Source organism: Polistes dominula, unplaced genomic scaffold (assembly GCF_049000335.1).
Source record: "Polistes dominula isolate Pdom_NZ unplaced genomic scaffold, Pdom_raw_medaka contig_20, whole genome shotgun sequence".
In the NCBI taxonomy this organism is placed as follows: domain Eukaryota; kingdom Metazoa; phylum Arthropoda; class Insecta; order Hymenoptera; family Vespidae; genus Polistes; species Polistes dominula.
In genome coordinates this window covers 2,874,559-2,890,465 of record NW_028301147.1, presented here as the reverse complement: position 1 = coordinate 2,890,465, position 15,907 = coordinate 2,874,559, and the positions used below count along the sequence as shown (strand labels likewise).

At 27.4% G+C, this 15,907-nt stretch overlaps 1 protein-coding gene across 2 annotated transcripts; it reads left to right on the top strand.

Moving 5' to 3' along the window:
- The first annotated feature begins 2,791 nt into the window (after nt 1-2,791).
- LOC107066093 (ubiquitin-conjugating enzyme E2 Q2) lies at nt 2,792-15,051 on the top strand. Of its 2 annotated transcripts, none has more exons than XM_015320368.2 (6): nt 2,792-3,126; nt 5,342-5,689; nt 5,822-5,981; nt 6,114-6,265; nt 7,202-7,499; nt 7,632-15,051. In XM_015320368.2, exons 1-6 carry the CDS (start codon nt 2,965-2,967, stop codon nt 7,661-7,663), a joined length of 1,152 nt encoding a protein of 383 aa, XP_015175854.1. In that variant the 5' UTR covers nt 2,792-2,964; the 3' UTR covers nt 7,664-15,051. The 2 variants fall into 2 exon arrangements, with proteins under 2 accessions (XP_015175854.1, XP_089033208.1); XM_089177082.1 differs by lacking the exon at nt 2,792-3,126 and adding an exon at nt 5,061-5,108.
- The last annotated feature ends 856 nt before the right edge of the window (nt 15,052-15,907 follow it).

The window sequence follows — 15,907 nt, the reverse complement described above, 5'->3', positions numbered from 1 at the left end:
GCAGCTTAGGGATACATTAGGTCTTTACAATATGATAACAATCAATTGAATGTATGTCATCATAATGTAAAATTCGTATGTAAGGATAGCGTTATTATAATTTAAGTATTCTAAGCTGGAAGAGGAGAAAAGAAGAAGAAGAAGAAGAAGAAGAAGAAGAAGAAAGCAAAACAAGAAAACAAAATATTATAGAAAAAAAAAAAAAATGAAATAAAATTCTTTTCAAATTTTTCTATTTATTTCAACAACATTTTTACAAATGTTATATCAATAAATGTTATTTATATTACAGGATAAAGAAAGATGTGCAACGAATTATTGCATTCGTTGGAGTATATATGCTTCTTCTTTTTTTTTTGTTTTGTTTTTGTTTTTTTTTTAAATTTTTATTGTTTTGTATAGTTAATTTCTTTTCTTCTTGTTTATTTGTTCGTTTCATCAAATTTTAATTTAAAAATTAATTTCATTTCATTATCGCGTATCATTGATGTTTCCTTGTATTTGAAGAATCTTATTATTTATAAAATTATTGTATCTAAAATTACATATAATTATATACATATATATATATATATATATATATATATATATGTATATATATATAAATAATAAATGTTTATATTTATTTTTAAATACTAGGAAGAGCAAACGGGGAAAATAAATTAACAAATGAAAATATATTATATATACATATATATATATGTATATATATAATAAATATTTTATATATACATATATATAAATATATATAAACGAAGAATCTTGTTTTCTATTGAAAAAATGAATAATAGAATAAAGAATGTGGCATAGTCGTGTCTTCCTTTTTGACTGACGGTATTTTACCAGTACAAATTGCAAATTGTTACTTGAAGTCATCGAAGAAAACCAGTAAGAATTATAAATTAATCTAAATAATTATAATAATTATTATAATAATAATAATAATAATAATAATTATAATAATAATAGTATTATTTTATATTTATTAGAAACAATATAATTATAATACAACATTTCGTTTAGTTATTATTATATTATTTATTGTTTAGTTTGAAGTCATGAGGCTTTTATATTCATATTAAATAATTAATGAATAATTTTTGTTTTTGTTTTTTTTTTCTCACATCGAACCTTGAAAAAAGAAAATTGTATAAATATAAAAAATATACATACGAATGAATCGAAAGAATACTTAAATACGTATTCAAACGCACGAATTGCAATTAATTGAATTATAATTGTATAAAAAGAAAATAAAAAAGAAAGAAAGAAAATAAATGAAAATTACTCAGGCATCCTGTTACGGTGAAAATTATATATTTTATTTATAAATTATCATTGTGGTGTGTCATATACATATAAAAATATGAATTTTACCAAACAAATCGAAAATTATTCTATTTGAGAAAGAAATTAATAATACCGTGGACTGGTGGCCTCCTCTTACTATTTTATTAAACATTTTTAACGAAATTTATACGAAAATATTAATTATTATTTTTATGAAAGTAATCAAAGCATATATTTATTGTATGTGTATTTCTTTTTTATTACGAACATCATCATCATCATCATCATCATCATCATCATCATACAATGATCATCATTTATTATTATTATTATTTTGTATCATCCATGTTTTTATTTATATTCGAATGAACGACGAGAAAAATATTTTTAGAAATGTGAGATAGATAAATTCAGCCAAATTATTTTTGTCGCATAAAAATAATTTTTGGGAAAAATTAGAAACAAAAATATAGATTATTATGTTTACTGTTACATTATGGTTGCGTAGGTGAAAAAAAAAAAAAATGCGTGACACATTTGACAAAGTAATATGGCACAACTCTCTCTTGGATGTTTATATATATATGGCTACTATTTGAAAAATTTTATATCGTAATACGAAAAAAAAAAAAAACAAATAATTTTAATGATTTTTTTTTTTCTTGTCATTTCCATATGTATATATATATTTATATACATGCAAAGAGACGGCTTTTACGCGAGAAATATTTTGAATAGTACTTAACAGAAAAACGTTTATATAGCAAAGAAAAGAAAAAAGTATATCCTCTGTACTCGACGTTGAAAGAGAAAGAAAGAAAGAAAGAAAGAAAGGCAATGAATTACGAGCCCAGTCCAAAAATTAGAACTTAATGATTTGTAGTGTATTTAGATTAGTTTCATTTATTTGTTAATATTTGTTAAACATAATACGTGTATTATACTTTAATATAAATATCGCCTCCCTCTCTCTCTTTCTCTTTCTCTATCTCTCTATCCCCCTCTCTCTCTCTCTCTCTCTCTCTCTCTCTCTCTCTCTTTCTATATCTTTGTAAATATAGTTTATAAGATATAAAAAATACAAAATATTTCAAATAAATTCATGATACAATCGATATTTAGTTTTAATCAATTTCCATATATATATATATATATATATATATATATATATATAACAAAAAAATAATAGCACAAACGATCTGTCTATAATTTAATAATTTAAACTAAAAAAAAGAAAAAAAAAGATTATAAAAAAAAAAAAAAAAAATCAAATTCAAAGGAATGACTAAAATTAAAAAGAAATAAATTTCATTTTGAATAAGTCATATTATTAGATGAAAATGATAAATGAAAATAGATAATAAACTTCCGGTTTTAAAAACCTTCTGAACTAAATTTGAACGACTGGCGGTGGATAACGGAAAGACGTCAAAAGCGATATCGCGTATGAAGCACGTAGCAGTAAAACCTGGATATATTAAAACCTCTAGTGGCGCCAGTTGATAGCGGAGTAGAACGGAATTGCACGATACCGGCCGAAGTTTCTCAGTCGCGGTCGCCATTTTGTCGGGTAGTCCTCGGGTTCGTCGTGTTTCTCTTGACTGCTTAGTGTTTTTAGTGAAACGATAAGCGGCGAAAAATTCGGGGCATAGCAGACTCGGCCGCTTCCCCCAAATGGCTTGCTTGAACACGTTAAAGCAGGAGATTAAAACCCTCGAGTCCGTCTTTCCAAAGAGCCATGAAAGATTTCAAATTATGTCTGCGAGCGTGGACGAGCTCAGCTGCAGATTCGTCGGTAAAAATGGAAAGAAATACGAAATACATGCCAATATAACAGTAAGTGCGTAAACTCTATATTACCTATAGTTATTATTATAGTTATTATTATTATTTTTATTCTTCTTCTTCTTCTTTTTCTTATTATGATTATTATTATTAGTATTATTATTATTATTATTATTATTATTCCCGTTATTATTATTGTTGTTGTTATCATCGTAGTATAGTATAGATAGTAATACGATACGATAGATTAATTGGTTATTATATCATTTTGCAATAACCCTTTGGATAAGTTTTTTTCTTTCTTTTTCTTCTTTTTTTTTTTTTTATCGAAGAAGCCCGCCTTCATTTCCGTCATTGTTTCTCTCCTTCTTTCTCTCTCTTCTGTCTGTCTTCATGCCGCCCTCCTTTTCTTCTGTCTACCTATCTACCTCTATCCTTCCCTTTCTCTCTCTTTATCTTTTTTACTCTCATCTCACTCTCCCTTTTTCTCATGCTAGTCGATTATTCTTCTTCTTCTTCTCATTCTATCTCTCTCTTTGTCTCTCTCTCTTTCTCTCTCTCTTATCTCAACCGATAAGGACAAAGAAACAACACAACACTTTACTGACTCGTGTTGTTATTTGGAAATTTTGACAAGAAGAAGGAGAAGAAGAAGAAGAAGAAGAAGAAGAAGAAGAAGAATCTTTCAATATACTCCTTTTTATATTCTTTCTTTCTCTTTTCTTTTATTTTTTTTTTATATACATATACATCTCTTTCTTTCATTTGTCAAGTTCGAGTCGCACGCTTTTACATTAGCCCATATCTCGCCATCCTTTCGCTGTACCGCACTCGTAAGATTTTGACATTGCTTCGATCGATCTTCCCCCTCTCCCTCTCTCTACCACCATCTCTGATTCTCTCTCTCTCTCTCTCTCTCTTTCTCTCTTGGTCGATTTGTTCGATGGGTTAGATTTTTGTCGAGGAATTAACGCGTCGCGCGCGTCTGGAGGTCAATGCGTGGTGTGCACTCGATAGAGGGTAAGGCCCTCACAACGGAACTAACTTCTACCTACTCCTATACATCTTGTCATTTTATTCATTTTTGTATTTATTCTTTATACCTGAACTATGAATCAATGATTGTCATCTTGGTTACTTCAATAGTTAACTATCATTCATCATCATCATCTTTTTTTTTCCTCTCTTCTTCCTTCCCCTTCCCTCTCTTCTCCCGTAGTTGTGTCCTTGTCCGTCGTTGTTCGTCGTAATAATCATTATATTATATCGTCATTAATTTAAATTTCAATTATCTTTTCTTACGTTACAAACAAATCATTTTATTAATCGTTATACATACAATGTGACATTTGTATAATAGTTAATATAAGTTGATTTTATTATTTCTTTTTATTACTTTTTATTATTATATTTCAATTAGGGATATGTAACGGAATCATATTCGTTACCTTCGTCATTGTCATTGTCATTGTCATCGTTGTAATTTGTACGTTATCACGAAAACGTATTATCTTACTTTCGCAATAAATATTCCAAGAAAATATGATTTTATTAAATTTTGCTTTAAAAAAGTAAGATATTGTTGATTTCATGTTTAAAGAATTGATATTTTGGTTGGTTTACAAGTGTCTGTTCCAAATCATTTGAATCAATATTTTGATAACAACACATTCAAATGTAAGATTTGTTCATGATCATTTTTGTACATATGTATGTTTAAACGATAGTAAGGTAAATGTATAGTGTTTGATTTTGATCAGAGATTCATGTTGATCAAGTTAAATAAGTACCTGTTTGAAGAAAAGAAAGAAGAAATCGTTGGGGCGAACGCAATCCAGGCTTTTGCGTCGATATATTGGTTATATATATATATATATATATATATATATATATATGTACATTATCGATATGTATGTATTTGTTTTGTCGAAATAGCACATCGATCGTTTCTCGATGTTATGCTTTTAGAATAATTATTGTGGTGGTATCCGTTCTATAGAATGTATAATGTTGGTGAAGGAGTTTTGTATTACGTGATAAGTGTTGTTTTTCTTCATTTGTTTTAATGCTAATTAATAGAATCTTTTAATTATTTTCGTATCAAACAAACAAGAAGTTTTATCTTTTCATTTCTCTTGCGAAATTTGAACTTTCTCTTCTTATAATCAATCAGACATAACCTCTGTTTTGTATTCTTTAATATAAGAATATGTGTATGTGTCTCTTTTCATATTATTGAATAATTATGTTTGATTGCATTTCTTAGGAAACGTATCCCTCGACACCGCCAGTATGGTTTGCAGAATCAGAAGAGACCAGTGTCACCAATGCAGTACAGATTTTAAGCAACACAACTGGTCGAGACAATCATGTAATCAACCAAGTTGGAATCCTCCTTAAAGAATTATGTCGGCTGCATTCGCTACCAGAACCACCTGACGTCGAACGATTAAGAACAGCATTGGATCCATTAAGATTAGGAGGAGCAAACGAAGCTATGTCGCAAAGAATGGAAGCTGAAGATACCGAAGATATTGACGAAGATGAAGAAAGCGAAGCAGAAGAAGATCTTCATTTAGATATGGATGAAGGTGACGCGAATTCAAAGACCAAGGTAAGTAGATACATTTGACTACTTTATTCTAATTACTTGCGTAATCAATTTCTATGGCTGTTATAAACATTGTAGAAGTAAGCATGTTATTTATGATTTTTACGGATTGCTATGTATTTTATCCGTACAAAGGGGGACGAAATGGATTTAGAACACCTTGCGACGCTAGAAAGGTTGAGACAGAATCAGAGACAAGATTACTTAAAGGGATCTGTTTGTGGAAGTGTACAAGCGACAGACAGGCTAATGAAAGAATTGAGAGACATTTACCGAAGTGACAGCTTTAAAAAAGGTATTATATGGTTAATGGATAATTGTCTGTATCACCAGTCACTTACTTTATCTCTCCTCTCTCTCTCTTTATCTCCAATGAAAGTTAATATGATATCAAGATTTGTTCCTGAATGTTATTCATATATTTCAGGAATGTACAGCATAGAATTAGTAAATGACAGTTTATACGAATGGAACATTAGGTTGATGTGCGTTGATCCTGACTCGCCTCTCCACAGTGATCTCATTCTTCTTAAAGAAAAGGAAGGAAAAGACAGTATTCTACTTAATATGCTTTTTAAGGTATAATACAGTGTTGTTTGTCGTTAAGGGGACACGTCATCTTAGAGTGTAAAAAAAAAAAAAGTGTTTTTTTGTGAATTTTTTATGCAGCCGGTTTTAATAATATCAATACAATGTTTTGATATATGAAACTTATATATCTGAAATATATTTATAAATTTTTGTATGTAAAAATACGGTAAATTGTGTTGTCTGTGGCCACTCATCCAAGAGTCTAAAAAAAAAAAGGTGATTATTTGCGGTTGCCCTCACTGGCAAAAATTGGTTCATTTAAAAAAAACAAAAAAACCGAGTGTTTTCTTTTAATTGAGATTTTTGCGCAGGGAATGAACGGAAGGAAATTTTCATTTTTTTTAAATCCTTCCGTTCATTTCCTAGATACGTGTATCTAGTATTACTGTACAAATTTTGGTAAAGATCGGATGAATGATCAGGACGCAGCGAGGGCAACCGATTTAAAAACGCGAATAGGAGAAATAAACGGATAAAGTTAAGATAACACTTGCATTCATATTTACATTGAATCATCGATTCCAGGGCAATAAGAGGTAACCTCTGCTGCATCAGCAGCCTCTGCAGAAGTGACTTTTGATTGCCGTCGAACTTTTCTCGCCTCCTTCGTACTTTCTTGAGTGCGCTTGTATCTACCTGTTTTGGCCGCACTAGGCGCGCTTCGCTTAAACTAGTACAATTTCGTAAATAATACGCGGATCTTTACGAAAATTTGAGTGAAAATATTTTTGAAATAATATTACTTCAGAAAATCGAAAAAAAAAGAGATCGATTTTTTGGGTGACGTGTCCCCTTAAAAAAGTGTAATATAAAAGTGTGAAGATTATTCCTGTGTTCGTTCTTTGTAAAATCTTTGACAAAGAAATAAGTTTGTCTTTGATGAAAATATTGAATTGGTTTCTTATCAATAATGATTTATTATAGGAAACTTATCCATTTGAACCGCCCTTCGTAAGAGTCGTACATCCAATCATATCGGGTGGATATGTTCTCGTAGGAGGTGCTATTTGTATGGAACTTCTTACGAAACAGGGATGGAGTTCAGCGTATACAGTGGAAGCGGTAATAATGCAAATATCTGCAACACTGGTAAAAGGAAAAGCACGTATACAGTTTCAGGGCTCAGGTGGTCCTGGTAAAGTGTGCGGTGGACAAGGGCAATACAGTTTGGCTCGTGCACAACAGTCGTTTAAATCACTCGTACAAATACATGAAAAGAATGGTGAGATATATTAAGTGATTGTTTTCATATGTTTTAAAGATGAACATTTGAACGAAAATGTAATCATCATCATAAAAAAAAATAAAAAAGAAAAAGTGAATGAAAAGTGTATCTCTAAAATTATCTTTCCAGGTTGGTTCACTCCACCGAAGGAGGATGGCTAATGAATAAATATGAAACGAATAACGATGCGTGCTTACAGCTGAGACTTTAATTCGGTGTGTGCCCAAGAAATAATTGTTACGATAATGATTTGATACACAAACACATTACCTAGGTAACATAAGATACTGAATTAATCTAACGCATAATTCCTTTGATGGCTGAGAAAATGGTGTCGCGCAAACGGTGACATGTTTCGTTCTGTATGCATAGATTTTTCAGTAATTAGGCATTTAAAGATTGTTCGATCACATTGACAAATGTGTAAATGATCTTACTTTCTCATATCCGGAATTATCTAATTCTTTGTAATATTATTTGAAATTCTTTTTCAATGCCAATTGATCTTCGAAAAACCGGTATAATCGTAAGTTTTCGTTGATTATATATACCATACCATACCATACCATACCATATCAAATCATACTATACCATACCATCTCCGTACCATACCATACCATACCATACCATACCGTACCATACCATACCATACCATACCATACCATAACATAACATAACATACCGTAACATACACACAATACACACAACATATATATGCATACATAGTGCGTGCGTACGAGAACTAGTGTTTGAAACATTCTGTGAAATGTGTTTATGCATTGTGCTTCCTGTCTCTACGGAAAGAGTGCAGTGGGGAGGTGAGAGATGCAACACAATGATCATTACTTTAATTAAATGAAGACTTTTGCAACACTTTTTTTATCATTGAGGATATATATTCTTCATTTGACTATATTACAAAACGTGCAATTAATTAGGAAAATCATGAATGCGCGCATTCCCCCCGACTATGTACGTATATTACTTCGAAATTTTCTTTTCTTTTTTTCTTTCTTTAAAAATATTTCTTTTTATTGATATAATAAATATGTTAAAGAAACGTTCATCAATTGATCAGTGATTAACAGAAAATTTGTTTGTGTAAGAAGAAGAAGAATATATGTACTATGCGTGTATTACAGTGAGATGATTGTTCACATTGTGTTGAAGATTTAAAGGGGTGTTTTCTTTTTGATTTTGTAATTTGTTACGCTTGATAATTTAAGTTTCTGTTATATATATATATGTATACATGATGGCGAACGAGGACAACACATACACGAACATGACACACACAACCAAATGACAATTAATTAAAATTCGAAATTTTAAGATAACATTTGTGTAAAGTTATCTTATTAATCTGTTTCGTTGGATTTGAAACCATATGACATTAAAATTCGTTAAATTAACAATATTTTGACATGAAATGTAATTAATAATATTAATAACAATAATTATTAGCAACATTAATCATATTAATAATAATATAAATAATAATAATAATAATAATTATAGTAATAATAATAATAATTGTTTTTTTTTGCATTCGTAGATGAGCATTTTTCACAGATCGTAATTTTTTTTCTCTATTTCTTTTTTTATTTTTTTTTATGTTCGCGTTATTGTTATTGTTAATTTTCATTGACATAATTGGATCTCGATTTATTACGAAAGTGGTGGAAAGTCTATTTTCGAAAAAACAAAAACAAAAAAACAATTCAGAATATACATCATTTTTATGTTTTATTTATAATTAATCAATAAAAATGATGTATCATCTGAATTATAAAAAAAAAGAACAATAATGGACTAACACTACTTTTGTAACAAATAAAACGGTCCAATTATATAGAACGAAACACGAAAAGAAAACGTTGACGTCGATAGATTTTTCATCGGAAAGATCCCAAAAAAAAATTATATATATATATATATACATATATATATATATATACATATATTTTTACAACTCTCGTATATTAGCTGATTAGATGACAGATTATAAGACTTTTGAGAAAAAAATAGCGATCGTACGTGTTAGTGCAATTGATGTCGATACGTTTTGATAGAATTATATTAGGAATATGAAACATACGGCATAATAATATTAAATATAATAATAATAATAATAATAATAATAATAATAATAATAATAATAAAAATATTAATAATAATAATAATATAATATACATAATATATATATATAATATATAATATACTTTAATAATATAATATAATATAATAATAATAATATAAATAATAATAATAATAATAATAATAATCAAATAGTACTAATATTTTCACTTGCTCCTTTATTTCAGATAAAAATTGCCAAAGTTTACGTTTAGATCATTTTTAATCGCCTAAACATTTTCCATACATGGGATTATTATTTTCTTCTTCCTTATTATTCGTTTTATTTATTTATTATATATAATATTATTATTTTCTTATTTTTCTTAAATAACTTATTTCTTTTCAATCGTATTACGTACTAAATTCGAAATGAGTCTGTAACAAGTTTTTATAACAATTGTATATGTATATATAATATATAAATATTCGGTTATGCAAAAAAAAAAAAAAACAAATGTTTGTGTTAATTTCCCTATTAAAAGGGGTGGTTTATTATTTCGTTTAAATCTTTTACTTTAGTTTTTTTTTTTTTTTTAGTTATTCTTTATTTTATTCCTTTCAGACGAAGTACAGTATGAAATTAAACAAAATATATGTATATGTATATATCTATATATATATATATATACACATATAATATATATAAGAAAAAAACGAAGATATTTGGTTGTGTGTAAAGTGTATGATATTGTCCGAACCGTGTATATTTTTTTCTTGCGTTTCAAAAAAAAAAGAAAAAAAGGAAAAAATTACCGATTGATTCTGTATCATAAAATAATGCATCACTTGTAATAGTTCGTCGTCTTTATAAAATAACGCCCATGGCTAATAAATGCCAATATCAATCGTTTAGTAATATTTTTTATGTTTAATATATATATATATGTACGATCTACATCGTGATTTTTTGATAAGTGACAAATTTCGAAGTAGTGATGACACGTCGAATCATAGAAAAAGAGTGACATTTTTATTAGTTAAACGTTTAAATATATTATTTTTATTTGAAATAAGAAAAAGTAGGTGGTAGAGACCAGAAATCAGACAAAACTAAAAATGGAAAAAGAAAGAAAGATAAAAAAAGAAAAGAAATCAATAAAAATTATAGAAATTGAAGATAAAAAAAAAAACACAATCAAATCTCGAAAAAAAAACAAAACAAAACAAAACAAATGTTTATTATAAATTATTATGTTCTTATTTAAAATAAGAAGAAGAAGAAGATGAAGAAGAAGAAGTAGGTGGAGACAGAAAACTAATAAAAATGAAAAGAAAGAAAAAACGAAATCAATAAAAATGATGGAAAAGAAGATTAAAAAAAAAAAAGAAAAAAACAACAAAAAAATGAAAATATAAAAAAAAAACCAATCAAATAGAAAAAAAAAATTAAACAAAACAAAGCAAAACAAAACAAAACAAATGTTCGTTAAAAAATCATTAATTGTAAAGTTCATTATTATTGTTAGTTCATTAATCAACGCGTTCATCTCATTCATTTCATTCGTTTTTAATTAAGTACTGACTGACGTTTAAATAGAATAATTCTCGATGCACTTTCTAAACTTAGCGCGATAGAATTTATAGTAGTAGATTAACAATAATAAATAACAATAACATAACAATAACAGCAATAACATAACAATAACACAACATTAGTAACGAAAACGTCTTATCATTATATTCTTTTATTTTATTCATGAAAAAAAAAACAAAAATTGTTTTCAAATACACGACGACAAGGACAACGACGACGACGACGACGTATAACTTTAAAAACGAAGAATAAAAAAATGATATACACCTAATTTTACATATATACATATATATATATGTATGTATACACAGAGAGAGAAAGAGAGAGAAGAGAGAGAGAGAGAGAGAGAGAGAGAGACACGTATACATACAGAGCGTCGCATCAGTTTAAAAAAAAAAAAAACATAGATAAATAACAAAAATATGTGTTTTTTTTTTTCTTCTTTTTTTTTTCTTTTCTTTTCTTTTCTGTCACCGTTTATAGTCGCATCGTTGCAAATTTAAGGATAAAAAAAAAAAAAACAAAAAAGAAAAGGACAAAAAAATTTACAAATATTGCTTGCAAGTTATTTCGTACATACGCATTACGCATATTACAAAACCACATTTTACATAACACATATTACAATACAGGAATAATAATAATTGCGTTGAAACAAAAAACAAAAAACAAAATACAAAAAACAAAAAAAACCAAACATAAGAAAAACAAAAAAACAATAAAAGGTATGCAAGAAAAAATTTAATGACAAAAAAAAAAAACAAAAACAAAAAGTAAAAAGAAAAATTATATTTCAAAACCGTGTATATACACAAGAGAGAGAGAGAGAGAGAGAGAGAGAGAGAGAGAGAAAGAGAGAGAGAGAGAGATATCGTCAAATTAAGATTAAATTTAAAAATTAATAAAATGAAATAATACAATATAAAATAAAATAAAATAACATAAAATGGAAGACACATTAAAGAGGGAAAAAAGGGGAAAAAAATTACAAGTAATAAATAAAACATAGCGAGAAGAGAGAGAGAGAGAGAGAGAGAGAGAGAGAGAGAGAGAGAGTGAGTGAGTGAGAGGGGGACACGATGATTCTCTTTCGTACGTACATACATTTAAAAATACATAAATAAAATACATAAATTACATTACATATGTTTCATCTCTTCGTATGCTGCTGTTTATTGCAGTTAAAAAATCGCTTCGTTTCACACATTTTTTACGCGCCAAAGCGAAGTGTGCTTTTTGTGAAATAAACAAAACAAAAAAAAAAAAAAATAAGAATGATAGGAAAGAATGAAAGAATTTTATGAATGAAACACGATTGTAGTAGGGTGTTGTTTACTTGAAAGTTACGAGTTAAGTTGGTAAAAATGATGGAAGATATGATAAGAGAAGAATAAATAAATAAATAAATAAATTAATTAATTAATTAATTGGCATTAATTGATTTATTAAATTGATATTAATTAAAAAATATGTAACCATATAATGATGGATTTATAAGAATTGTTATAATTAACAGTGCGCCGAAGGCTTACGAATGAGTGAGAGTGAGAGAGTGTGTTTGTGTGTGTGAGAGAGAGAGAGAGAGAACAAAAATAAGAACATTTGTAATCGTCCCTTACGATCTATCGTCTGTATATGTAATTTACGATCTATCGAATCGAGGAAGATAGGTGGTTAGTTTTCTTTTTGTAATGAACAACTTTGTTTCTTCCTTTTATTTTCGAATGAATTTTGTCGACGAATATTTTTGAACATTTAGTTCAAATAATTAGCAACATTTTTCATTTCGACGTAATCAATTATATGTATTATATATACATACATATTACACACAATGTACACACGTATATACATTTATACAGATATATTTACACACATACGACGACAACGATCTATTCGAGCGAAATGTTTAAAACAAACAAACAAACAAACAAACAAACAAACAAATTAAAACAGAAAACAAATAATTTGGGGACTTGCGATTAAAAATTGTATGCGCTCGTCAATTTGCAATTGTAAAAAATGAAAGAAAGATAAAAACAAAAAAAAAAATAAAAAACTAAAGATAGAAGAGAAGCGTGTGCCACACATTCAACAAAAGTCACCGGCGTAAAATGTGAAAGATTTGAGATAGAAAGAAATAATTAAAAAAAAAAAAAAAAAAAAAACACGAAAAGACCTTGGTAAAAAGAACACAAGGTGGTGTATGCGCGATTAGGGTTGAAATGGTTCAACGTTGGTTTTAAGGGGTGCGAATTTGAGTATAAGAGAGAAAGAGTGGGGGAACCAAGCTGCGTTAAGATTTAAGGATAAAAATGTTTTCTAGCTTTTTAAGTGTAGTTCTAATATAGAATTCGCGATTCTCGGACTCACATTGTTATTGTCTCTCTCGAACGTAGGGCCCTTCCCACCCTACCCAAAACGATAATGATTTGTACAGCCATGGGGCCCCCCCGAGAGAGATTTCAAACAGATTTGAGTTGATATCATATCGATTGTTCGACGTCGTTTTTAAGGAAATATCGTGTTATGTTTCGTATTTTTCTCGAAAGCTTCTCTTTCTTCTTCTTCTTCTTCTTCTTCATCTTCTTCTTCATCTTCTTTATCTTATTATTATTATTATTATTAATATTATTCTATGACTATAATTTGTTATTATAATAATGATTCTATTTCTATACTTTTTTCGTGTTGTTAAATCTTTCTTCTTATTTGATAAATTTGTATTATTATTCGTTTGTAATTGTACATTTTCTTTTTGTTTTGTTTTACATATTTCTTTGACTTATTTTCTCTATTTTATCTATCTCTTTTTTTCTTTTCTTATCTTTCCTCCATGTATTTTTCTTCTTTTTTATTCAAATCTTTATTATAATAATAATAATATTATTATTATTATTATTATAATATTTGGTAAGAGAAGATGAGAGGAGTACCACGACGGAAAAGGAAAAGAAAAACAAAGTGAAGTGTGTAACGCATACTTTCTATATTTTTGCTACTAATATCTAGGGCATTATATTTTTTATTAAAAATAAATCGGAGATATAATGTCGTGATCTTTGCGTTGTCCAGGTGAAAACAAAACATAAATAATAAAATAACCGAATGAGTATAACGGAATGAGTATAATTGTGGTAGGAAATGAAATATAAGAGGATTGGTTTTAAGAGGTCTCGAAAAAAAGGATTAAATACGATTTATTATGGAAAGCGAATAAAGAGAGAGAGAGAGAGAGAGTGATAGTGAGAGTGAGAGTTTGAGAGAGAGAGAGAGAGAGAGAGAGAGAGAGAGAGAGAGAGAGAACAACGATGATTAAAAAAAAAAAAAAAAATAAGAAAAATATGCTGCTTGTGTTTTTTGTGAAGAAAATTACGATAGTGTATGAGTTTGTGAAAATGTGAAAGTATCATTAGCGTATGTGTTTATGCATGTGTATGTGTGTTAGTGAAAGTTAGAGAGAGAGAGAGAGAGAGAGAGAGACACATAAGAAGAGAGAAAGAGAGAAAGAGAGAGAAAGATAACGCAGAGTGAAACGAATCGTTCTTCGATAATTCGTGTTCGGTTTAATATTTATGGTACAAAATATCGAACGTCGTAATGATCTTATATTAAAAGAGAGAGAAAAAAAAGAGGAAAAAAAACAAACCGTAACGAAGCGAGGATTATCATTATTAGTGGAAGACGCGATCGAAAAATGAAAAAAGAAAAAAAGAAAAATTAAATTAAAAAAAAAAAAAAAAAAAAAAAAAAAAAACCAAGAAATATGTTAGGCTACTATACGTCTTATTTCCAATGTGTCTAAGATAATTGTATACGCACTTTGTGTACAGACTGTATAAAGTGATTTTTCAAGTAAAGGTCCATAAAAACGTTCGTTGTCGATGATTTTAATTATCATGCCATTTATATCCCATTAAAAAATGTTTTTCTTTTTTTTTGTAATTTTTAAATTGAGAAACAATTTTCATTGATGTTGAATTATCTTTTTATATGCAAGATACGATTTTTTTTTTTTTTTTTTATTAAATTGGAAAAAAGGATATTAGTACAATTGTGGACACTTTTTTAAGCAAGTATTTTAAATAAATATGAATTAAAGTGTATTAATGTAATATGAAATTTAAAAACAACAAATAAGATAAATTTAAATTTAATATAAATTGATATTAAATAAATAGTAAAACAAAATTGATAATCAATTAATTAGAATTGCTTGCTATATTATAATATAATATTTTCACTAAGTATTATAATATACTATTATAATATAATATTATTATTAAATTGAGTATTATAAATTAATATAATATAATTAATATATAATATAATTAATATTATATTATATATGATATTATAATATATTATATTTTATATTATATATATATATATATATATAAAATATTAATAATATTATATATAATTATCTAATATAATATTATAATAAAATGTATTATAATCTAATTAATTAAATTATTTGGAATAATCAAGATATTTATAATTAAAAAAAACAAAAATATATATATATATATATATATATATATATATATATATATAAAAATAAAAAAGAAATGTACAAAAATATACAAAAAATGATAATAGTTTTTATCTACAACAGTATATAATAAAGAATATTATACTCACGTAAAAACAATTATGATAAATGTTTAATAAAGATAAAACGTGAGATAATTCAGTGATCACGTTTACGTTTTGTCTCCATGTCGTTGAA

What these genes read in the sequence shown, in the direction of transcription:
- LOC107066093 (XM_015320368.2), top strand. Translation starts at nt 2,965, where the DNA reads ATGGCTTGCTTGAACACGTTAAAGCAGGAGATTAAAACCCTCGAGTCC. An exon ending in ACGCGAATTCAAAGACCAAG is followed by an intron (nt 5,690 to 5,821) that starts GTAAGTAGATAC and finishes ATCCGTACAAAG; the next exon opens with GGGGACGAAATGGATTTAGA. An exon ending in ACAAATACATGAAAAGAATG is followed by an intron (nt 7,500 to 7,631) that starts GTGAGATATATT and finishes TTATCTTTCCAG; the next exon opens with GTTGGTTCACTCCACCGAAG.